The sequence below is a fragment of the Nannobrachium achirus genome (assembly GCF_963921795.1).
Source record: "Nannobrachium achirus genome assembly, chromosome: 3".
NCBI lineage: Eukaryota > Metazoa > Chordata > Actinopteri > Myctophiformes > Myctophidae > Nannobrachium > Nannobrachium achirus.
The window spans coordinates 72615557-72642440 of record NC_137812.1 but is presented as its reverse complement, the minus strand read 5'-3'; the positions used below and the strand labels follow the sequence as shown (position 1 = coordinate 72642440).

The 26884-nt window shown below is 42.0% G+C and overlaps 1 protein-coding gene and 1 long non-coding RNA gene across 3 annotated transcripts; both read right to left on the bottom strand.

Moving 5' to 3' along the window:
• Positions 1 to 1537: 1537 nt before the first annotated feature.
• Positions 1538 to 24558, bottom strand: LOC308281029 (uncharacterized protein). 2 transcript variants are annotated; one of them, XM_080721086.1, is made up of 8 exons: positions 24217 to 24558; positions 23960 to 24010; positions 20135 to 20206; positions 15185 to 15655; positions 14507 to 14640; positions 2533 to 2645; positions 1721 to 1875; positions 1538 to 1660 (listed from the first exon to the last, which is right to left on the bottom strand). In XM_080721086.1, exons 1-7 carry the CDS (start codon positions 24479 to 24481, stop codon positions 1731 to 1733), a joined length of 1251 nt encoding a protein of 416 aa, XP_080577212.1. In that variant the 5' UTR covers positions 24482 to 24558; the 3' UTR covers positions 1538 to 1660; positions 1721 to 1730. The 2 variants fall into 2 exon arrangements, with proteins under 2 accessions (XP_080577212.1, XP_080577211.1); XM_080721085.1 differs by having other exon boundaries at positions 1538 to 1875; positions 24217 to 24557.
• Positions 3301 to 14430, bottom strand: LOC308282530. Its single transcript, XR_013961896.1, has 3 exons — positions 6736 to 14430; positions 6253 to 6381; positions 3301 to 5473 (listed from the first exon to the last, which is right to left on the bottom strand). It is a non-coding gene; the product is annotated as an uncharacterized lncRNA (long non-coding RNA).
• Positions 24559 to 26884: the final 2326 nt, after the last annotated feature.

The window sequence follows — 26884 nt, the reverse complement described above, 5'->3', positions numbered from 1 at the left end:
TTCATCCAGTAGTGAAGGATTTAACCACCACAAGGTGGGGCTAGAGTACTGCTATCATTTACATATTGTTAACAAGGGTCCATGATCACACAGCAATGCTCAACATAATATAGAATATATTCTATTCTGTGGACTTCTGCTTTTGTAGCTGCTGCAAAGGACCTTCATTATAGAATGCAAGCTGTATTTTTTCCTCCTACCAGGACCTCTAGTACTGCTGGTTGTATCTCCTACCAGGACCTCTGGTACTGATGGTACTGATGTTTTTTTATCTCCTACCAGGACCTCTAGTACTGATGGTTTTATCTCCTACCAGGACCTCTAGTACTGATGGTTTTATCTCCTACCAGGACCTCTAGTACTGCTGGTTTTATCTCCTACCAGGACCTCTAGTACTGCTGGTTTTATCTCCTACCAGGACCTCTAGTACTGATGGTTTTATCTCCTACCAGGACCTCTAGTACTGATGATTTATCTCCTACCAGGACCTCTTGCTGGTTTTATCTCCAACCAGGACCTCTAGTACTGATGGTTTTATCTCCTACCAGGACCTCTAGTACTGATGGTTTTATCTCCTACCAGGACCTCTAGTACTGATGGTTTTATCTCCAACCAGGACCTCTAGTACTGATGGTTTTATCTCCTACCAGGACCTCTAGTACTGCTGGTTTTATCTCCTACCAGGACCTCTAGTACTGCTGGTTTTATCTCCTACCAGGACCTCTAGTACTGATGGTTTTATTTCCAACCAGGACCTCTAGTACTGATGGTTTTATCTCCAACCAGGACCTCTAGTACTGATGGTTTTATCTCCTACCAGGACCTCTAGTACTGATGGTTTTATCTCCAACCAGGACCTCTAATATCGCAACATTTCCTATCCAGTGCATTTACTCAAGTTTATTTTTACTCCACTACAATTATTTGAAAACTTGTGTTACTTTGTAGATTTAGATTATTATTACAAAACATATATTAACCACTTCAGCCCCATATATACAGTACATTTTGGCCATTTGAAAATAGCAGATCTACAAGCTCACAATGCTTCACATTGTAGCTCTGCTATTTGAGGAGTTTTAGAGTTTTGTTGACTTGAAAACTTGTCAAATGGGACATTCTGCACAATGAGGTACTTTTGGTACCTTAAGTACATTTTGATACCAATACTTTAGTACTTTTACTGAAGTACATTTTGAATTCCAGACTTTAACTTGTAAGGTCAAGGGTCACTGCTCTTTCATTCTACCATGAGGACACATTCTGACAATGCATTTCAATGGGAATGGAGCGCTTTGCTTTGCTGCCATTTGTGGATTTCTCTGAGGGTAAAAAACACGTCCCGTTGACTCCTGTTCAAAGCTCTGTCTGGATCAGCCTTCATTCAACACCATCTAACTTTCCATATTTATCCAAACCCCACAATTTCCCAGATTCCATGCCATCCATGAGCATCTTCTGAGACCATCGATGTCGGGATCAGATCCACTCATAATGTATAAAGAATATATGGTAATAATGTTACAATAATGATTAATTGAACATGGGTAAAACCTTTATTTGACCTCAGTGTTGATTTAACAATGATATTAATCCATGTTTCAGTGTTGATTTAACAATGATATTAATCCATGTTTCAGTACAGAGGTGATACAGTGACCTCAGTGTTGATTTAACAATGATATTAATCCATGTTTCAGTACAGAGGTGATACAGTGACCATGAGGATTTCACTGAACAACTCTTTCACACATCCAAAGGAGAGGGTGAGAACATGGATTGTCACCCCACCCTCTACCAGACCCTCCTCTATTAGAATAGTAAACACAGTCCTGGACTCCTCCATAGTTATCAGGCTGACCAGGATACCAGAACCTGTAGAAATAAACAACATGTCATTCATTACAATACATTTACAATGATTTATTTGATCTCTAAATGTTTAGTTGTTTAACCCCTTAAAGTTAAACCCTGGAGTCTCTATTTGGGCCATGTTACTATAGATGAACATATTGTGGAAATCTGTCTTCTGTGTTTAATCCTGACCTCAAATGATAATGTAGAATAGATATTATAAATGAATATGTCTGTCTGTCTGTCTGTCTGTCTGTCTGTCTGTCTGTCTGTCTGTCTGTCTGTCTGTCTGTCTGTCTGTCTGTCTGTCTGTCTGTCTGTCTGTCTGTCTGTCTGTCTTCTAATCGTCTGTGTACATTAACTGTTTGTGTAACTTCATGTCTGGACAGCTGTCTGTCTGTACACACCAACTAAGTGTGTGTGTGTGTGTGTGTGTGTGTGTGTGTGTGTGTGTGTGTGTGTGTGTGTGTGTGTGCGTGCGTGTGTGTGTGTGTGTGTGTGTGTGTGTGTGTGTGTGTGTGTGTGTGTGTGTGTGTGTGTGTGTGTGTGTGCGTGTGTGTGTGTGTGTGTGTGTGTGTGTGTGTGTGTGTGTGTGTGTGTGTGTGTGTGTGTGCCTTACTGTCTGTGTAACACTATTATTAATATTATTAATATTTAATAATGAAGGTAAAGTCTTACGTTGGTGAGCTCAGAGGTTTTCCATCAACCCATTTAAAGGATCCTTCTGTGTCTCTGTTACTCAAACCAATCCACACAGTGGTGCTGCTGGGAACAACTCTGACAAGAAGGTCCTGGAAGAAAAGCTTGTGGTTACTTAAAGCTACAATCAGTAAGTTTCATGTCTTCTCCAGACAGAGGTCTCAACTAGAACACAGGATTTGAACCCAGGTCTGCCGTGTGGGTAACCAAACCTTAGCCGCTCAACCAAGAGGGAATCTGCCCTTTAGTAGGAGAGATACTGAACTGAAGAGCTTCAGACAGAGCTACTTGTCAACCAGTAGGTTGAGTAGGTAGTGTAGTGAGACCAACTCCAACCACTGTACACATGTACTGTAACATACTGTACCATACACATTACTGTACATGTACTGTAACATACTGTACCATACACATTACTGTACTGTCACATACTGTACCATACACATTACTGTACATGTACTGTAACATACTGTGCCCTACACATTACTGTACATGTACTGTAACATACTGTGCCCTACACATTACTGTACATGTACTGTAACATACTGTACCATACACATGACTGTACATGTACTGTAACATACTGTACCCTACACATTACTGTACATGTACTGTAACATACTGTACCAGTACCATACAGATGTGATAGTTAGGGCCTGAGCACACACATTGGCTGTGTCCGAAATGCGGAACACGTTCCCTACTCCCTAACCCTAAATGGGATCCAGATGTAGTGTACTACAGTAGTGAACAAATCAGCGCATTTCGGACACTACTCTGTCGCCATCTGGTTGCGTCATCGCTGTCGCACAGTTAAAACGCTCTAGCGCTGGCTTTTGGAGCAATAAATAATAGCCGATCTACAAGCTCTCAACAGGGGGCGAAGCGACACGTTGTGAGCTTGTACATCAACTCCCCAATGCTTGTGGATTTTAAATAACATACCAACATGTTGCGGTGTTATTATGAGAAATAGGCCAAATATAATTATGTTTTTATTCATCACAATTCAATAAAATAATGTTAAAAAATATATAGGCCTATATATTTTTTTTAAATTGTATTAATTCATTGGTGAATCAATGAATGAAAAATGTTTGTGCCACATTCATTTGTCTCACATGCAGATAAAATAGGTTATTCTTGCTAATTTAAATAACATTATTTTATCATGATTATTATCAGCTGTGGAAGCTTGGGAAGAAAAGATCGAAAAACAAAAGCCTCCAGGCGTCTATTCTCGTATATTCTCTTCATAAACAACTTTAGAGCTGTTTTCATCATTAAATGATGAAAAACTAACTTTGTTCTCTGGTGGACATTTGTACGAGTTGTTTTCTTTAGCCGGTGGTTCTGCTACGGAGGGCTCTCCCAGAGGAAAAATCTGCTTCTCATTTAAAGCTTTTCAGTTGCTCATGAGACGTAAGGGAGCCACACTTTTGTTTCTCATGTGTGCTTCATTAGAAGATCAGATATTGCTCTCCTTGAAGCTCCTTGTAGATCCTAAAGGTGCTTTAGGATCTTTAAGGAGCTTCTCATTTGGAGCCATGTTTGAGAAGAATTTGAGTATCTTATTCTGAGATTACAGGGAGTGAGAGACGAGATGTAGGGGAGCACTCTCTATTGACTCATTAGTGTATCCTATATTACTCTCATATTGAGCCAAATATGAGAAATAATTGAGTAGCTTTATTTGAGATGATAGGAGCAATAAATGAGACATAGGTGAGAGCTCTCTGATGGCTCATTTAAGTCTCTTAACTGTGACCCAAGATTCTTACTTTGAGCCATTAATGAGCAATAATTGAGATTTAATTACCCAGAACCTTTTTTTCTCACTGAGCTGTAAATGAGATACAGTATACATGCAGATATTTTGATATAAAAACAATACAATAATTTCCTTCAATAAAACTTTATTTAATTTCCTTCAATAAAACTTTATTTTCTGTAAGGTGGCTGAAGATGAAGTGCTTTTAACAGTAGTCTTTTAAAAGACTACTTTGGAAAAGGTTTGGGTTGTGTATTTACCTTGCCATGATGTAACTCTAAGGTGGCCAAGAAAACAATACATTTTAGTTATACAACAACCCAAACTACGACCAAAGTGGTCTTTTATTCCAAATAAAATAAATACAAACATCACAGTTCCTCCCCTTACTACTCATGAATGCAGTGCCAAACAAGAAAGTGACCCTAATCAAATCAATGTGACCAAAACAGTCACTGCTACTTAAGTCAAATACATGCAAAAAAAAAACACATGCAATAATACTTAACTAATTAAATGTGCACAGCTTAAAAGTTCACTTAAGAGTGCAAAGTGCCCATTGGTCAGTGCAAAAAGCATAAGTGACATGTACTCCCAGCAAAACCAGACAGGAACAAACAGTCAGTGATAACTATTCCAGTTATAAGTTACAGTTGTCCTTACCAAACGACCGTTGTGTTTCATTGTATAATGTGAGGACAACATTCACGAAGGACTGCCAGTCTCTCACGTCTCCGTCCTGGGTAGATGAATCTATCTGTTCCTCTGTCTCTTACTCCAGTATCCGAGGATCTCGGGTGGGAGTTCTTAAAGATTGTATTAAGTTTCCTGCACCCTGGCCAATTCCTCCACCCCTGCAAGGAGAACCCAACAACGGTGTCCGCCTTCCTCACCAGTCTGTTGAGGTTGAAGGTGTCACCCGCTCAGTTGTTCCTCACCAGCACGTTATTCCAAAGAAAACTGCTCCACTTGCCATACCAGATTGGTAGAACATCTGTAGCATCCTGTTGCACACGCCAAACGATCCCGTCTTCTCAGGAAGAGCAGGCTGTTCTTACCCTTCCTGTGAATCGCCTCTGCGTTGTGCGACCAGTGTCTCCACGGACACCGCCTTCCATCCAGCTTCGGTGCCATACCGTAAGACATAGTCTGCAGACAGGGAAGATGAAATTAGCTATATAAGCACAGTCAACATGCAGCGCAGCTATCTACAAGACTCTTATTAAGAAGGACCCAGAAGGGGCACTGTTTGATGTAAAGTCATCAACAAAACTTCCAGCTAAACCTTCAGTTTTAGAGGGGCTTTCAACAGGATAATCACAAGGTTTGTGTGCTTTATTAAGATAAAGTACCAAAGAAATTAGAACAACCAGGCTGACCGCATTTAAGACAAAGTGTCTTTCCTGAACAAAGTCTGTGGATTAACTTCAAGTGCGTTGTTAGTGAGTTGGCATTGGCCTGAGGGACTTTACAAATAAAACAAAACATCTCAGTATCAAATCAGTGCATCATCAGAGCACTCAGATAACAATATACTTTTCAGTATTAAAATTCAGTGCAGCATCAGAGCCCTCAAAATAAATCTTCTCAGTTTAGCATCAGAACCCTCAAAACCATCTCAAAAGTATCAGAAATCAGTGCAGAATCAAGAGCCGGGAGTCTCTGGTAGGGGACCCAACCGGTAGGAGACAATATAATCTCAAAAGTATTAAATAAATAAAAACAAAATAAAAATAATAATCAGTGCAGCATCCGAGCTCTCATTTATTTGACCCTGGGATTGACCTTGGTGGTAGCAGCATCTATCTGGTAAACAGCACTTTGCAAGAAGTGGTAGACATTAGCCAGATCCCGGTTGTACGAGGTAGCGAAGACGAAATGATTTTTAAAAAGCGTGTCGAAAGAGGCAAGGGAGTCTGGTGACTTACACGGGATTGCACGTTTGTCAATCACAATGAAGTATTTGTGTATGGTACACCTCTGGGTCCCCACAGCCAGTAGATAGGGTTGACGACTCTCGTGATGCTGTCCAGATGCCCCTCGACACTGGTCCCAGTCTGTGACAAGAGAACTTCATTAGTCATGTTATTACAATTAATATGTTTGTAGTTTAGAGCCCCAACTTTATGAGATAGCCACCAGAATCACTTCTTGCCACAAAATGCAACCAACAACATTCTGCCTTATCTTTATTCTGCTAAATGTAAAATAAATAAACATATTCATATCGGTGTATCTCAGGCTGATGGGGATAGATCTGTGGGGGGCGAAAGCAGACAATTATCACAGGGCAGTCGCTGATTACAGATGAGCATGGTTATCGCATGATTTCACAAAAGTATAGTTTTAAGGGTGACTATTAGGGACAGAACAGTGAGCCATCTTAAACTTTAATTGAACTATAACCTTACCTAGATGAACTTCACAAGGTGGTCAATGGCTTGTCGGGCTGAGAGCTTCCCTGGTCTCTTGTTGCGGCCTTGAGGTGAGGGTGGCATGAGGTGGATAAGGCAAGATGGAGGACATCTCACTGTCCCATCCTGAAAATACAAGGGAGAGAAAAAAACCCAGACATTTTTACTAAAATCTCTTCATTTTGGTTTCGAAACCAATTCCCTCTTCCATTAGTATTAGTCATTTAATTCCAGCATACCATTTTCCAGTTGTCCTGTTGGGATTCAGCTTTATGAAGCAGATCTTCAAGGTCGCCTGTCTGGGTGAGGCCATGGCTTTGTTCAAGGACTTTCTGCCTGTAGCGAGTAGGCCCCTTTTGCAGGAACTTGGAAAAGGGGCAGCGATGCAGCGATGTCATCACCAAACATCAGACTGAAATTCTGCTCCATCTGCAGACAAGATGGAATACAGACGACAACATGGCATACATTTTTAATAGGTTCACCTTATGACCAGGGCTGTGATCTGTTTAAAGTCATTTTTCATTTCAGTTCGACTTTAAGGCAATACATACCATTCCCGCAATGTCAAGAAATCTTGGAAAGGTGGTGAATATTTCAGAGGACTTCACTGGGTCATGAACCATTGCTTGGCGATGGGTGAAGGTGTGTTTCATCTTCTCCTCGACGATTGCTTCATCAGTTGTATGGTTCATCAGTGCGATGGCCTCACAACACTGGGTTTTGACAGGGGATTCTGACACTCTGTAATGATCCTCTCTCCTCCAGGTTTGGCCATCAGAATGTTTTCAATCATCTAAGTGGGAGGGGGGAAAAGGGGGGGACAGGGATTTGGTGGCCAAATATATTTACAGTAGCACAAATGTAAACCATGCCCCCCATACTTCTCCGCAATTGTACTTTGCCATTTACCCCCCTGCTGCCCCCTTTATCAGAATCACCATCTTGATCTCCATTTCAAACAGTCATCTGCAAATCTTACCTGAGCGAGATGAGTCAGGTCAGCTCTGTTCCTTTGGGCAGGACACGGCTGCAAAATGGTGGTGTCATCAGTCCCCATTGTCTGCACTGGAGCTGAGAAAGGCTAGTTTCAGTGAGCCTCACTGAATCTAGCATGTTGACATAACAGGAGTGATTATAATAACATGTGATTAGCAAGAGGGGATCATTTGTGTTAAGAGTAATGTAAAAGAGATATTATAAATAAATATTGCGTGCCGGATCAAACAACATGAAGTGCTTTTGCGCACTGCTGCCAGTAGCCTACTTATTTAGCGTCTGGTACTAACTCTGCTGTCACGTACTGCAGTTGTTCTCAAACTTTTCAGGCCGCAACCCCAAAAATAATCATATTTTAACTGGGGACCCCCCACCCTGACGAGCACTAAGAGTTGGGACAGTACATTTTGTATAACACTGTTCTATTGTGAAAGTCTAGCAGATCTACATGCTCACAACGCCTCGCATTGCGAGGCTTTGTGAGCATGTAGATCTTCTATTTTCACAATCTCTGAGTCTAATATTTGATCATTTGGCCCAATGTTTAGTCTGTCATTTTAGAGGTATTAAAAAGTCCTTAAATTGTCACTTTAGAAATGTGCAAATACCCTCTATACACTTAAAGTTTGTTGGTTTGTTTACTGTTGAGAAAACAATGATTAGCCAATCATCAGGGGACCCCCCAAAATAATTTAGGGACGCCCCTGGGGGTCCCGACCCAAAGGTTGAGAACCACATTTCTAATACCTCAAAAGAACAGGGGAACAAAGGAAAGAAAAGACCGTTATAACATTAAAAGTAAACAAATTATATAAAAACTGGTCAAACGTTGCCCAAATTGTCAAATGATATAAGAGGCAACAATTGTGAAAATAACACATCTACAAGCTCACTGCATTCCAAGTGCTTGTCAGGGTGGAGGGTCCCCAGTTCAAATATGACTATTTTGGGGGGTCCCCAGTTCAAATATGATTATTTGGGGGGCTTAAGTGGTTAACAGTCAACAGGATCACTGATTACATTAATTATGAGAAGCAGTGTTCTTGGTGACATCACCACCAACAAGTGCCACAGGATATAAATAACAACAAGTGGGCTTGAGACCAGTATATTATACCAAAACTTCATAGGATAGACCAAGGATATTCTCCTCAAAAATATAAAATAAATAAAAAATACCAACAGTACAAAGGCAGGGCCCTTAGCCAATGAGGCTAAGGGCACAGGGGTATATATTTGTGCCCATATGAGCCCACACTGTTTTGTATGAACAGTATTTCTAGTTAAGAACTGGTTCTCAAACTGTTTTTTTATTTAAAGGACCCCCTGTTTTTAGTATGCATATGGCCATGATCCCCCATCATCCATAACTCCCCTAGAACTGTACAAATGGAACCAGATGGACCTGTTAGGGTTAATTTGGTTCCATTTGTATACTCTACTACCATTGCTAGCTAACATTAGCCACAAATACCACACACACACACACACACACACACACACACACACACACACACACACACACACACACACACACACACACACACACACACACACACAGTATTGAACAGCTGCTAGCTAACTTTGGCTCTGTTAGCCACAATACCACACAACAGGCTGCAAGCTGTGCACAAATACACAGCAAAGCACCGTCTGTTAATACAAAATAAAAAAACGTCCACTTCTATCAAAAGGGAAGCTTATCTTACACATTTTGAACATTCAGTTCCATTAGGATGTAGTCTACTGTAAAAACTTTAGCATCAGCTAGTGTTAGCATTAGCTAGCGTTAGCATTAGCTTAGTTGTACTGGTTGGATGAACCTTTCAGAAAAATACACACTTTGTACAAAAACACTGCAGACAACATTCTTAAGTAACATACAGTACATGTAGGTTACTTTATCCAGTGGCTATGTTGTTTCACCTACCTAAAAAGGATAAAGTCCATGAGAGCATATAACTCCTGGTTGTTCTTCTCTTCAGCACTGACTGACTGAGGTTCAAAATGGCAGCCAGCCCAGACTGGTTCAAACCAGTTCCAAGTCGTTCCAATAGCTCCTCTCTGTCTTGAGGAGCAATAGATGAGCAGCAAATGAGCAGCAAATGTTTCCTCTGAGAAAGTATAATAATAAGGATATGCCCCGCCTCCTACAGAGCTCTGTTTCCTGCTAGATCAAAGCAATATGTGATGTCACTGTTCTCATCCTTCCCAGTTGTTGTTTGGGCAATTAACCCTTTGACTGACTGCTGCTGAAGCAATAATGCATTGTTTTTCATGAACTACTGTACACTTATCTAAAGATTAGATCTGATCAGATCAGATCAGATCAGGGGTCTTCAACAGGGGGTCCGCGACCCCTAGGGGGTCCGCGGGGATACTGCAGGGGGTCCCCTAAAAAAGGGGGGGGGAAATATATAGGATATATATAAATATATAATTTATTTTAAGAAAGAAAAAAAAGAAAACATATATATTTTAATAGCATTATTATTATAGCAGTATTGAATGCACAATGTGATTTTACACAATTTTATACATAAATATACAATATATGTTGTAGCCCCCTTCCCTACCCTACAAGGTATCTCAGTTATAACTATTATAATTATAATAAACATACTATAAAGTGTTAGGCCTATACATCATTGGAAAAAATACTATTTTTGTCAATACTGCATGTAGAAATACTCTGTAACAAATCATTCTAAATTTACTTAAAGTACAAAACTGTTGGTATGAAAATGTATTTAAAGTGCAAAAGTAGAAAGTACTCATTATGCAGAATCTTTGAAAAGAGCAGATCTACAAGCTTACAATGGCATTGGTAACATTTTTGAGAGGCCATATTTGCGACCGTTAGGTCGCAGTTACTATCAAAACCTTCACTGGCAGTCTGTCTGCCTGTCCGTCTGTCCGTCTGTCCGTCCGTCCGTCCACATCACGGCACACCACACTTTTGCCCTTCTCCACAACCGTTGCCCCTATCCATGCCAAACTTTGCACACACACTCCTTGCCTGCCAATCCACAAGCTCCACCCCTCCAGAGACCCCTGGAGCTCCAGGGACCCCCAGGGACCCCCTGGCGCCACTGCCAAAAAGTCAAAAGTAGCCGATCATACATGTGCTTATCTCCTGGTTAGGGAGTCTTACTGGTATTGTTCTGCTCCAGGATTCTGGCTACCCCCCCTAAATCACATGCGCTGAGTCAGAATATGCAGGTTTTATTCCAATGCGCAAACAGGAAGTGTCTCAAAACTGCCACTTCCTGGTGTGTTTTGGGTATTACGAGTTGGTAGGTGCTCCGATATATTTTTTTCTCATGTCTGCATGTCATTTTAAGCCTCAGGTCGACATTCAGTAACCCTAATATCCTATCGTGATTTTATAGTAATTCAAAGGAGGCTAACCCTAGTTTAATCCTAGGAATGTCGCACAGAAATAAAACACACCTCCACGTGTTCGTCTCGGTGAGCTATTCAACATACTAAAAGATGCGCCCTTGACACATGATGGTTTCGGACTTATAACACGAAATAGCTAACCCTAGGGTCAGCTATTTCGCGTTATAAGTCAAAGACGATGCGACATCAGACCTTGGTTCCGAGATATGTTGTAGAGCTCTCCGAGACGAACGTGTGGATGTCTTGGTTATCCTCCTACGACCTTTCTTCCCTGGGATCTCCAATTTGACTAAGGGTCATAGAGTCTATAAACGTTAGAGCACATTGAATGCCAGGCCAGAGAAAGCTATCTCCTCACAGGAGTGTCTGTGTGGGATGAACCTTATACTGGCGTGTTCAGCTCGCAGAGACGAACATGTGTATGTGTGTGTGTGTGTGTGTGTGTGTGTGTAACTCCTCTATACGACACTCCTGTGCCGAGAGAACGGCCCCTAAAGTTAGAATTAGGGTTAGCCCTCTAGGGGTCATACATCAACGCGTTCGTCTCAGCGAGCTGATCAAGAATCTTTTTGCCATGTGTCTGTGCGTCCCCTAGAACCCGAGCTAGCTCTTTTAGAAGGGTTAGAAATCGACTAAAGCATTTTTACGTGACGGGATAAGACTAAGAAAGATCTAACTGATCAGTCTTGATCACATGACTAGCGATTTGTGTGAAATTTGAAGGAGTAATATAAGAAAATATGTATTACGTAAGTCGGCCTGCTGGTGGCGCTATAAAAGGCATGTGACAAATGTAGGGCAAAGTTGAAGTTTTAGTCATGCTGCATAAATTGTTGAAACTCATGTAGTAGTAATAATATCTTAAAATGTAACTAACTTATAATGGTTATCCCCCAAATTAGCATTCTATTGATGCAGACCCTTAGTTTTCATTAGATAACGTTTCTGTAAGTTCTATACTTTATCTTAATAAACTATCTGATACATTGCTTTTAACATTCTTAAATTGGCATGAGATTGGTTCTGTATGTGATAAAATTGAGACATAATTTATCTAATTGTTGGTATCATTCGAGAGCTTGTACTAGCTAGAATGATATATACTTAAGACATTTTCTGAATATGCTATAAATAAAGCAAGTGAATTAAAATGAGCATTAAACACAAATGCATGATCAAATGAGAATGATTGAAGACTGCATCGTTTATAGCTATATACTGGCCAATCTGAGTCTTTAATGTGACTTAAATGAGATAATCTTGAGAGCTCTTTTACAGCTCAACAGTGGTCATTCTGAGACAGACCTGAGATGTAACAAAAAGCCTTAATTGAGCTTTAAATGAGATTATATTGAAAGCTATTTTTTATATCACTTGGAGCTAAGTTTGAGACGCAACAATCCAGATGAATTGAGCAATATTTGAGACATTATTGAGCTCTCCTGTATAGCTCATCAGAGCTTCCATCTGAGGCATGTTGCTCCCCAGAAATAGAGGAGAAACAGGAGCAATACCTGAGATCTCCTTTTTGTATCACCTTGATCTCATTTGTGGCTTGAGAAACAAAAGAGCAATAGATGAGGGCTCAATCATGGATTCTGCTTTCCTCTGGGCTGTTGCGTTTGCTCAGTAACAGGTGGCTACTCCTCCTGCCCAGAGACGCAGAGACAAGCCTGCAGTGTGCGTGTGCGCGTGCACACCGCATGTGCGTGCTCAAAGCGCGAGACAGCGGCCGCAGCGCAGTGCATTGTGGGGCGGCAGGGCTTGAATAGCGCTTGAATAGTGACCATCGAATGCTCACTACAAATCCAAATGCATTGTGGGATACTTCAGTACACTATATTAGGGTACAAAAATGCTCACTATACATTCGGACACTAGTTCAAAATGGCGGAGCCCCCTTTTAGTACACTACATTAGAGAATAGGGTGGATTTCGGACGCAGCCATTGTGTGAGGTCCCTAGTGTAATTGCAAAGATTCTTCTTCTTCTTCTTCTTCTTCTTCCCCGTAAAGAATTGTGTTTTGAGGCGCCAAACGTACTCCAAAAGTTGCGCAACTTTGCACGCACATCACAAGTGGCGAAAAATGTCGTATTTAAACAAAAATCTAAAGAGGGCGTGGCCTAATGGCTCAACAGCGCCCCCTACAAAATTTCACGCAACAACCCCACTATACGGTTTCACCCACAAGTACGAAAATCGGTACACACATGTATCATGTCCGGACTCACAAAAAAGTCTCTTGGCGCCATGTCCGAAACAAAACAGGAAGTCAGCCATTTGGACTAATTAGTGGCGTTTTGGCGCATTTTTGGCAGTTTTCACGTGTCGCACTTTAACAAACTCCTCCTAGGGGGTTAATCGGATCAACTTCAAATTCGCTCGGCATACTCAAGACACCTTAACGATGAAAAGTTGTGCGAATCGTGAGTTTTCGTAAAACGGCGTGCCCGTGGCGAAGCGTCAAACTTCCTTCGCCAAACAGGAAGTGCCCTTCGCCGAACAGGAAGTGCCTCTATATCTCATGAACCGTTTGTCGTACATACGTGTGGGTGGTGTCATATGACTTCATTAAGAGTCCTTCACCTTAATTGGTTTAACGTAGCGCCGCCCCCTCTTCTGATTGGCTGAAACTTTATTTGGGTTTATCTCTTCAACCGTTTCTCATACAGACTTCTGGGTTGAGTCATTTGACTTGTTTCAGAGTCCTTCAGCTTAATTGGTTTAACTTGGCCCTGCCCCCTCTTCTGATTGGCCGAAACATTATTTGGGTTTATCTCGTCAACCGTTTGTCAAAAACTTGTGGGCGGTGGGTGTCATTTGACTTGTTTCCTTGTCCTTAATTGGTTGGTGTAACTTAGCCCAGCCCCCTCTTCTGATTGGCTGCTGCCCCTTGTGACGTGGGTAGAGCTGCGAGGGCCCGGTCATCGCTGCTTGCAGCTTTAATTGGATTTATTCTTCTATACAGATACATTTTAATAAAACATTTTACTCACAAAATAAGTTCCAGATCTTTTCACACAGTGTTGATTTTTCACTGACGAACAGAAAATAACAAACTAAAAACCAAGCTATAATGACTAAAACAGACTAAATATATTGTCATTTTCGTCAAATAAAACTAAACTAATATAAACTAATACTAAAATTTGCTGTCAAAATCAACACCACACGCACGCACGCACGCACGCGCACACACACACACACACACACACACACACACACACACACACACACACACACACACACACACACACACACACACACACACACACACACACACACACACACACACACACACACACACACACACACACACACACACACACACACACACACACACACACACACACACACACACACCTGTTTCTCTTGGCTGTTGATGACGATCAGGTCAGCTTGTCTGGCTGTACAGAATCGTCTGCTTTCATCCCAGGATTTACTCTCAGTAGAGAGGTAGTAACACACCCCACCATCCCATGTAAAACCATCAGACCCTAAAAACAAAAAGAATAAAGTTAGTCACGCCCAGGGCAGGAATTTCATGGAGGCCATGAAGGCCATGGCCGCCGTTGCCCCTCTCTTGGCCTTGTGCCCCTCAAACCAATGACATGACCTGACATGACAATGCCCCAGCTGACTGTACCACTTTCTGCTCTGTCTTTTTCTTGTCAATATGTAGACAGTAGACACCAGTGTCTTTTGTTGAGATTCTGAAATCTTAACTCCCTTGAGTCCCCATCTTTAAAACCAAAGCAGTGACTTAGATTGGTGCAGAGCTGAGCATGGATCAGATTGTAAATACTTAAATTCAACAAATTATTTCAATGGACTAAAATCTTGTTTTATTTGATGGCCTTCCTGCCCTGGCGTTTGACCTTTGTGCCCTCAAAAGACGGACAACACCAAAGACCAAGTGGCCTTGCCCCTAAAATGACGAAATTCCAGGCCTGGTCACGCCAGCGTTGTCTTCTCTCTATTTTCTCAGATTAATGATTAACATGATGTAACAAGGAATAAAAACACTGATGTCTCACTGACCACACTGCCTCCTTTTCCGGTCTTCTGGATTTTCAGTGACTGGGTGGCATCTGGAGTTCAACTGTTGATAACTGGCCTGAAGCTGATCAAACTGGGTCTGAAGCTGATGGTTACTGGACTGAAGCTGATGGTTACTGGACTGAAGCTGATCTTTCTGGGTCTGAAGCTGATGGTTACTGGACTGAAGCTGATCTTTCTGGGTCTGAAGCTGATGGTTACTGGACTGAAGCTGATCTTTCTGGGTCTGAAGCTGATGGTTACTGGACTGAAGCTGATCAAACTGGGTCTGAAGCTGATGGTTACTGGACTGAAGCTGATCAAACTGGGTCTGAAGCTGATGGTTACTGGACTGAAGCTGATCTTTCTGTTCAGTTCTTTGATCAAACTGGGTCTGAAGCTGATGGTTACTGGACTCCAAGTCACCATAGCGTGCAGTCAGTTTGGCCAGGTCGTCTTTCACCAATTCAAAATCTGTAAGAAGGAGAAGCAATCATAAACCATCCAGCAATACACTGGGTTTGACCAAGACAATTCACATTATAGACTCTATAACTCTATATCTACATATAACACATTATAGACTCTATAACTCTATATCTACATACCAGTAAGACTCCCTAATCGGGAGATAAGCGACCGTTGGTCGCTTATCTCCACAAATAGGCCAAAAGTTTGTTTTACCAATTATCAAGACATACGGGCAGTTGACAGTTTGCCATGGTTACTCATTGAAGTTGAATCTCCATATATGGAGATAACCTACGCATCACACTAAGTCTGACCTCACCAGCCCATATTTGGGCATGAGCAACTTATGTCTCCATATATGGAGATATGATGACATCACACAGTCCTCAGCCGATGATGTGGCGTGATGTCATACAATACACAAACGAGCCCTACAGTATAAAGGGGCAATTCTTGCCAGGAAAGAAGCATTTCTTCGACTCAGACCTTATCGCCAGGGTTGGCTTATAGCAGCTGTCGGTAGGACCATATATGGATTCTGTTAGTGTGGATCTCCTAACAGGGCATCATCTGGGATACAATCCCTTTTATGCCCATATATGGAGATCCCTTACAGAATCCCTTTCATGCCCATATATGGAGATCCCTAACAGAATCCCTTTTATGCCCATATATGGAGATCCCTAACAGCATCCCTTTTATGCCCATATATGGAGATCACTAACAGCTGACAGAATCCCTTTTATGCCCATATATGGAGATCCCTAACAGAATCCCTTTTATGCCCATATATGGAGATCCCTAACAGAATCCCTTTTATGCCCATATATGGAGATCCCTAACAGAATCCCTTTTATGCCCATATATGGAGATCCCTAACAGAATCCCTTTTATGCCCATATATGGAGATCCCTAACAGAATCCCTTGTATGCCCATATATGGAGATCCCTAACAGAATCCCTTTTATGCCCATATATGGAGATCCCTAACAGAATCCCTTTTATGCCCATATACCAGTAAGACTCCCTAATCGGGAGATAAGCGACCGTTGGTCGCTTATCTCCACAAATATCACAACCTCCACCTCTCACGTCATACGGGTAGCCATAGTTACACCTGGAATGTTGAATCTCCATATATGGAGATAACCTACGCATCACACAAAGTCTGACCTCACCAGCCCATACTTGGGCATGGACGACTTATATCTCCATATACGGAGATGGCCATATATGGAGATACGATGACATCACAGAGTCCACAGCTGATGATGTGGCGTGATGTCATACAATACACAAACAAGCCCTATATAAAGGGGCAATTCTCACCAGGGAAGAGAGCATTGCCTGGAATGTTGAATCTCCATATATGGAGATAACCTACGCATCACACAAAGTCTGACCTCACCAGCCCATACTTGGGCATGGACGACTTATATCTCCATATACGGAGATGGCCATATATGGAGATACGATGACATCACAGAGTCCACAGCTGATGATGATGTGGCGTGATGTCATACAATACACAAACAAGCCCTATATAAAGGGGCAATTCTCACCAGGGAAGAGAGCATTACCTGGAATGTTGAATCTCCATATATGGAGATAACCTACGCATCACACAAAGTCTGACCTCACCAGCCCATACTTGGGCATGGACGACTTATATCTCCATATACGGAGATGGCCATATATGGAGATACGATGACATCACAGAGTCCACAGCTGATGATGTGGCGTGATGTCATACAATAAACAAACAAGCCCTATATACTGATGCGATACGATGACATCACAGAGTCCACAGCTGATGATGTGGCGTGATGTCATACAATAAACAAACAAGCCCTATATACTGATGCGGAGATATGAGCAGGGCAAAGGTGTGACGTGTGACGTGTGACCGACCGACGGACGGACGGCCGGTGGAGGTTTTCATAGTAAACTGCTCCCTGACGGTCGCAATTATGGAGAAATCCCTGCTCTGAGTATCTGACATCAGTGTGATGTCACCTGTTTATGCCCATATATGGAGATCCCTGCTCTGCGTATCTGGTTGCTATGGTAAACAGTTGGTTGCTAGGGTAAAAAAACATGGTTGCTATGGTAAACAGTTGGTTGCTAGGGTAAACAGTTGGTTGCTAGGGTAAAACCATGGTTGCTAAGGTGGTTGCTAACGTACACTAACAGACCAGCAACAACAGACTGTTGCCACAGCAACGTACACAAAGGTTTGTGTACACATGTGGTGTGATGTCATACTGATGCGGAGATATGAGCAGGGCAAAGGTGTGACGTGTGACGGACGGACGGACGGACGGACGGACGGCTGGTGGAGGTTTTCATAGTAAACTGCTCTCTGACGGTCGCAATAACACATTATAGACTCTATCACTCTATATCTACTTATAACACATTATAGACTCTATAACTCTATATCTACATATAACACATTATAGACTCTATAACTCTATATCTACATATAACACATTATATATTCTATAACTATATCTACATATAACACATTAGACTCTATAACTCTATATCTACATATAACACATTCTAGACTCTATAACTCTATATCTACATATAACACATTATAGACTCTATAACTCTATATCTACATATAACACATTATAGACTCTATAACTCTATATCTACATATAACACATTATAGACTCTATAACTCTATATCTACATATAACACATTCTAGACTCTATAACTCTATATCTACATATAACACATTCTAGACTCTATAACTCTATATCTACATATAACACATTATAGATTCTATAACTCTATATCTACATATAACACATTATAGACTCTATAACTCTATATCTACATATAACACATTATAGACTCTATAACTCTATATCTACATATAACACATTATAGACTCTATAACTCTATATCTACATATAACACATTATAGACTCTATAACTCTATATCTACATACACATTATAGACTATAACTCTATATCTACATATAACACATTATAGACTCTATAACGCTATATCTACAAATAACACATTATAGAATCTATAACTCTATATCTACATAAAACACATTATAGACTCTATAACTCTATATCTACATATAACACATTATAGATTCTATCACTCTATATCTACATAATACGCAGTATAAACTAGATACAAGTCAAGGGTCAGTGACACAAAGCCCACAACCATTGGCCAAAAGGTGGCGCTGTAGCGATCAATTGAAAATCCAAACTTTGAACAGGTATAACCCATGCCCTGTTTGACCTACAGCCATGAAAACTCAATACACATATGCATATCCTCATGCTGAACAACTTTAGTTTTTTGACTTTTGACCTCAGACCTATTAGATCTCCCACAATTTTGAATTATATGAAAAACAGCTGCAATGACGTACAGCTTGTAAGCATCAGGCGTTCGGGGAAAGAGCAACACTAATGCTATCCTCCAGGATGACAACGCTCGCCCCCACAGAGCCAGGATCATCAGAGAGAACCTCCAGAATGTGGGAGTGGAGAGGATGGAATGGCCTGCCGTGAGTCCAGACCTCAACCCAGTTGAACACTTGTGGGATCAGCTTGGGTGAGCTGTACGTGCTAGAGTGACCAACAGAACCACGTTGGCTGACTTGGGAGAGTGCAATGTTCAATGCTCCAAGCAACAAAGGTGAATGCAGTATTACAGGCCATTTTGGCAAATTTTGGGTCGGTGCTATACCCACATGTTTGGCTGTATTGCTCATTCCACGAATGCCCGATGCTTACAAGCTGTACCTCGTTGTAAAGTTGACTAATCAACGATAAAAATGATATAAAACACAATACCAATTGGTATTATTAAAGAAGAGATACAATGGACCGAAATCAAGTTTCCTTACTTTTTGTGCACGTTTTTATGTGTATCTGAGGAATGTCATTCTGGACCCCATTCGTTCAGACTTTCTTTTTTACTCTATAATTTTTATCCCACGATTTTGCAACCCTTTTTCACCCAGTGCCAATTGCCTATGTCATCCTGGGCTCTGCTCTCCCCCTGCCACGCCTGGGGAGACAACGGACTGACCTCATGCTTCCTTCAATGCATGAGTAGACCAAGTTGTTTCTTTTCACCTGACAGGGGGGATTTCCCTGGGATGGACGTAGCGCGTGGAAGGAACACGTTATTCCAACCAGTTCCTTTCCACTCCATCAAGCGCCCCGGCTGGCCAGGAGGAGGCATTATTGAGACCAGGATTACTGCATGTTTTTGTGAGGGTATCAACCCTAGGAGACACAGGGAGAACATGCAAACTCCACACAGAAAGGCCCTATCGCCGACCCCACCTAGGGTGTGGGCGCTGATGACCCGGAGGGAGAAACACGCCCCCAGCACCCACAGCGTCCCCCGGCAGGAATCGAACCCAGGACCTTCTAGCTGTGAGGCGAAGCGCTAACCACTGTGCCACCGTGCCGGCAGACTTTCTTTTTAATACCTTTGTGTTTCTGCAGCTTCTCAATAACTCCTCCCATCGTGGCTTCACTCGCAGATAATCTGGAAGACACATCTGAAAAAGGAAAAAAATAATAGGCCAATGTAAAAAGGGTGGCATGTGTTCTTCGCCAATCTTAGACCTTTCATGGCAATCGGACACTCCATGCATGATGTGAGGCATTGTGTTCCTGCCGGTGGTGTATAACAGGCCAATGTGAAAAGGGTAGCATTTGTTCCTTGACCTAGTGGGAATATGTGTGGAAATGTCACGGTAATCGCAAGCTGTGTTGATGATTTGAGGCATTTTGTTCAAAAACTGAGGAATCCTGCAAACTTTGGAAGCCAATATTAGCCAATTAGGATGGAATATGAAATATCAGACGGATCACTCTTGATCACATGACTATAAATATAGTGTGTACTGATTTGGAGAAAATCTGATGGAGTAATAGCAAAAAAAATGTTTTAGTTTTAGTAATCCTGCAAACTTTGGAAGCCAATTGTGGCCGGCACTGGCGCCTATTCAATGGAGCCAAGGGGAGCAACGGCTCCCCCAGATCTGCCGCCCCCCCCCCCCCCCGCAGGAATATTGCGTGCCGATCAAACAACGTGAAGTGCTTTTGCGTACTTATTTAATTATTTATTTAGCGTCAGACCCTAGCTCTGGCGTCACTTACTGCACGTTAACACGTACGTCCTTTAAGTAGACCTAAAAATAAAAGTAGTGTGTTGACTAATCATTACAAGTGACTCTTATTTCTCTTATTTTGAAATCCGATTTTAGAGGAAGTCCGTCTTAACCCAGCTGCCATGACACTCGAAACTCTAGTGTAACTAAGTAAACACGGACCCACGTGGATTAAAAACAACATATTATAGCCACAGTTCATATTTACGATAGGATATTTAAACCATGCTGTGACTTAAACAAGAACACACTTTGGAAATACGGCACGTTAACCTCTCGGAATCTCCGCAGCAGTAGCCATAAATTATAACTTCCAGTAGAGGGTGCTAATATGCGGAGGTTACGTCTCTCCTGGAGTTATAACGCAGAGTAAAATAGCTCTCGCTGGTTGAGCCTCCATGTCCCTAATCGCCTCAAAACATGTTTAAATCATGAAGTTGCTCACCTCATCGTCGAAACAGCTTTATATCTACCGATGAGCCCACTCGTTGGCATGTGTTAGTCCATATGTTTCTAATAAATTAATGTTTACTAAAACTTCTTTGAGTCTCATCGCTTTCCTTGTTTTTGAACTGCTTGGGTAAAATGGCCGAACATATCACGCGAGATGAGTAAAAGCCTGGCTACGCGAGGCTACATATCACGTGACGTTGATCGCCGTTGCGATTTGCTCATACTAGGACATGACGTTTTTGTATGCGGAAGTATTCCAACGTTCTGTAGTTCTGAAGCGCTCTGTATGCGGAAACATTCCGACGAGGAAACGCGAGTCTCAGAGAAGTTTTAGTAAACATTAATTTATTAGAAACATATGGACTAACACATGCCAACGAGTGGGCTCATCGGTAGATATAAAGCTGTTTCGACGATGAGGTGAGCAACTTCATGATTTAAACATGTTTTGAGGCGATTAGGGACATGGAGGCTCAACCAGCGAGAGCTATTTTACTCTGCGTTATAACTCCAGGAGAGACGTAACCTCCGCATATTAGCACCCTCTACTGGAAGTTATAATTTATGGCTACCGCAGCAGCATACAGTATTATGTGAGTAGAGCATCTCATCTGATCTGTCTCTCTGTCTGTCTCTCTCATGCTGGTTTATGTCGCATCACAAGGCTTTCACGTTGTGGGAGCAGAGCTTGTAGCTCCAATAAAACGCTTGCTGTGCAGTTATCAGGTGCAAAAGACGAGATCGGCCATCACCGGCGTCTTTTCTCTTTACTAGGCTATTATTTATATTGTCTTGCATGAGCAACTACGAGGTGTGCACTGTGCAGCATATCTTGATACAATCTGCCATAGTTCTCCATCTATTCATCATTGCTTTTAAAAATGGCACTGTTGAATAGGATAACTATTTAATGTGCAGCTTTGAAAGGCTTGCATAGACCTAGTGTTCTATTTATTTGGTCATGTCAGAGCCTATTAAAAAAAAGGTGCGCACCAAGCAACATATCCAGGTCCTCCCCTGAAGCCCCAAAGACACCCGAAAATGACTTAATAAAGGAAACCCGTTTTAGTCAACTTTTAGACGACTTTATAACCACAAATAACCGATTTTCGCCAAAAAAAAAAAAAAAAAAAAAAGATTCCAGGATTTGTGCTCCCCCTAGTGGGGACAGAGTTAGGCGCCGGTGGTAGCCGGTAACATGTCAATTGGTCGAACACCCTTTAGATCGACCACCAACGGGAGTTCGACCTATATGGGGCAGTCCCCATTGTAGCCAATCAGGATGGAATATGGAAAATCGAACAGATCCATGTTGATCACATGACTGTATGATACTTTCTACCGATTTGCATGATTTGTAGACAAAATCTCTCTGCCTGTCTCTTTAAGATCAACAGCTGTGCTGCGTCCCTCCCTCTGCACGCTGCTGCAGCAGCAGAGACTGAGACTAATTTTTTTGGACAAACCCTTAATGTCCATAAAAACAGTCTGAGAGGTTTTCTTGTACATCTTAAATTAGTTAGAGAAGTAATACTGCGGAGGATATCGTCTCAACATGACTGTGTATTTTGCCTCAGACGTTACATCAAAGTAACAAGTACTCGAATCAATCAATGCTGGAATGTTATGCAACAATGGCCGCTTTGAACAAACAAGCCTGTGAACAGGGACGTGCTGGGCCCCTGATTCAGCCCGGGAAAAAGAGTTGGAGAGGCCCTCATTGCGCGCTATAGAGAGAGATCTCTCTCGATAGCGCTGCTGCTACTCAAAGATTTGCCATTTCAGATCATGACAAGTGACAAGCCAGTGGTTGGGTGGAAACCTTGTATGTCCAAAACCATTTTAAAAATGATTTAAACTAGTGAAAACAGCTGATCTACAAGCACACAAGTGTGCTTGTAGATCTGCTGTTTTCACTACTTTTGTGCAACGGCCTTGTATGATGAAGCAGGGCTTTGCTTTGCGAAAATAATTATAAATTTGAAACTTCGCGCCCGACAGTGACGATTTACTTTGTTGGCCTCCCAGCCCCCAAAATGGAACAAAGGCTGACATTTTTTTCCTAATGGCCGGCCTGGACCAGCCGGGAACGAACCGGCCGTTCGGGAGTTGTCCCGCTTTTCCCAATGGCCAGCACGTCCCTGCCTGTGAATTTAACTACAGAGAATTGAGCACAAATTAACTCTCTCAGCTGGTAATATTTCTGTTTTAAATGTCGCTTCACTTTGGTTGCGCTGGTCAGCGTCACGTCAGAATCAAGGCAAAACACCTGGAGTCCCAAAACCAATCACCCAAAACATTTCCGTGTCTCCGGAAAACATCAACGCTGATTGGCTGTCAGGACGCGCTGGATGGAGTCGGGGGAAGCGAAGGTCGCTTCTGGATCTTCGCCCCAGTTGGAAAGTATCCAACAGAACTGGGGCGAAGATACCGAACTCCAGAGCGACCGTTTGTGTGTGTGTGAGAGAGAGAGAGAGAGAGAGAGAGAGAGAGAGAGAGAGAGAGAGAGAGAGAGAGAGAGAGAGAGGGAGAGCATTTCCCCACCTCTCCTGCTAAACTGACTGCTGATAATATAGAATCAATGTTAGACAGTGATAAACTAAATAATGACTGTATTTATGAGCAGTCTATTTTATTTTATTCTTAGTTTTTCTTTTCTCAAAAATGTATAGAAAATCCACTCACTGGATTGAAGAGTGTCCAGCTGCTTCTGGCAGGAACACCTGGCAGCATTTACTGAGGAGACAGAATGAATGAATGAATGAATGAATGAATGAATGAGTGAGTGAGTGAGTGAGTGAGTGAGTGAGTGAGTGAGTGAATGAATGAATGAATGAATGAATGAATGAATGAATGAATGAACGAATGAACAAACAAACAAACGAATGAACAAACGTGTGAGTGAATGAGTGAATTTCCCAGAGAAACAGCATTGAACCAACCTGCGTTGTCCCCCCTCATGTCAACCATCATGCCTCTCAGCACCTTGACCTGCTTCATCACATCGCTCAGGGAGGGGGGGCTGTCCTGAGCCCCCCCCACCCCCACCTCATACACACACAACAGCAGCAGCACAAGCAGCACCGGAGCAGCCGTCATTCTGGAAACATCTGGAGCAGCCTTCATTCTGGAAACATCTGGAGCAGCCTTCATTCTGGAAACATCTGGAGCAGCCTTCATTCTGGAAACATCTGGAGCAGCCTTCATTCTGGAAACATCTGGACTGTTAGGTGTCGTTCAGCTCAATTTATTCGTTGTTGCTGCTAGGCTGTCTTGTTCTGATTGGACGCTGGTGTAAGGCGGTGTGTTTACGGCTAACATGGATTGGTCTCTCGCCCCCTCAGGTCTGCATGGTGATGCCAACCTCCTGGAATTCACTCAGGAAGCAAACAAACACACCAGCCGTGCCAACAGCACCCATGCACCCTCTGGACCTCACCCCCACCTCACCTCACCCCACCTCACCTCACCTCACCTCACCTCACCTCACCTCACCTCACCTCACCTCACCTCACCTCACCTCACCTCACATCAGAGCCCCCACCCTTGCCATGTTCTAAAGCCTCCCTCTAAACCCACCTCTTCAGACTTGTCTTCCCTGCCTAACTCTACTCTCCATTTCTTCTCTTTTAATCTCAGCCCTTTGTTTTTGTGTCCCTACTAACATTTTTAGCTTTTTTAGCCTTTTAACCTTTACTTTCCTGAATAAAGTTGTTTATTCTTTGATGATTTGGGTACTTTGAAAAGCACTATAAAGTCTGACCTATTATCTCACTACCTAATCAGAATGCCTACCACAGCAATAGTGTGTATGTATGTCCATCTGTAACTCCACGTTCAGCAGTTGTTCAATTGTCTAAAAAACATATTTCAAAAATCAATAACTGATCTGCCTTGCTGAGCATCTAGTTCTCCACCTTCAGATGTGTCTCTACTTCTCATAATCACAAAATGTTTACACATTTTTCCCAAATATTGGCCTGTAGGCGGTGCAGGGCCGGACTGGGGCACCACACAGTATAGGCATGGCAGGGTACATTCAGGCCCTTTTTGGCCTGTAGGTGGTGCTACCAGGGACCTGGGGCATAGTTCCGCCGATTTAAAACAAATCCAATACGGAACTAAAACTTCCTATGTTTGGCCGCTAGTTGCGCTGTTTTCCCCCCGCGAGGTACCAAAAAGAATTTGTCTACATTGGACCCCATTCGTTTTCCCCTTTGATTTTCTAACCTTAATAAACGTTGTCATAAATACTTTATGGTTCCTGTCGCTAGTGAAAAACTCCCTTTCAATCACCATGATATGCGTTTTGAGCAAATATGGTCCCATTTATGTTAAACTTGATGATAAATTTGCGGGGGGCGTGGCCAACTAAACTGTTACCAGCCGGCTTTGTTCTTCTTTGTGTGCTTTATTTTGGAGGCTCCGACCACATTCTCCCATGTATCCCTGCGGTTCCACGTGACCGTTGGCAGCCAATAGCATTCCTTATGATTCCTGGGGTACCATTCAAACAATGATGGCGACACCCATACAAGGGACACAAAAGCATCATTTTCGCAGCATAGAGACCAATGGCTTCGCTTCCTCCATATCTTTTTTGCTCTAGATGTGAGCATCCCGAAGGGCCGCGAACTTCTAGTTATTATTATTGTTGGTTCAGTGGGACAATAATGTTTGAAGTGTCGTCAATGGACACTTTTTGTTTGAAATGAGACACGCACATATATGCACGAACGCAAGCACACACGCAAACAAGCACGCACACACACGTGCACGCACAAACACTCTCTAACCCTAGAGGCGGCTGCAACTCAAAACTGTTAAAAAATACAACGCATATCCTTACCTCCCCCTGACCTTTTTACTGTAAATTGTATTCTTGTTTTATGATGATAGTTTTGCATAGCACTGTGTTTATTTGTCTGTCATTTTAATGTTTTTATGAATTGGGTACAAAACGACCCCAATGTAAACAAGACATTGAGCTTTCTTGTGGTTTAACCCATTTACTGTAGACATGAGGATGATTCTTGTTCCAGGGACCCCCAGAAGATTCTTGTTCCAGGGACCCCCAGAAGCAAACATTTTGGTTATAAAAGTTCTCTTTAAATAATAATAATAATAAATAAAAAAAAGATATATATATATATATATATATATATATATATATATATATATATATATATATATATCAGATCTACAGGCTCATAGTGCAGCACACTGTGCCACACTGTGAGCTTGAAGATCTATCGCGCTATGAGCTTGTAGATTTGTTTAGCGCACATCATCATTGCTGAGAAGTGACGATGTTTGATGCACAAACATACTCTTTGTACACATGCACGCACGCACGCACGTGTGTACAAAGAGTATGTTTGTGCATCAAACATCATCACTTCTCAGCAAATGATGATGTGTGCTACACAAACACTTTGTACATAATATTCATTATTATGATTTGTTTTTTTTCTTTTTCATTTTACCAAAAATGAACTCTTTTTATACGACCCGCCCAGGGTGGTTAAACATGTCTTTATACCTGTTAGTATAAATTACATTTATGACCTTTTAATATCTAGATTATATAATGTCTGTTAGACAGCAAAC

Coding starts and splice junctions, on each gene's coding strand:
- LOC308281029 (XM_080721086.1), bottom strand. CDS start 24,481: ATGAAGGCTGCTCCAGATGTTTCCAGAATGAAGGCTGCTCCAGATGTT. Junction 15,656..20,134: donor GAAGCTGCAGAAACACAAAG/GTATTAAAAAGA, acceptor TCCTTCTTACAG/ATTTTGAATTGGTGAAAGAC. Junction 1,876..2,532: donor AAACCTCTGAGCTCACCAAC/GTAAGACTTTAC, acceptor TTATTTCTACAG/GTTCTGGTATCCTGGTCAGC.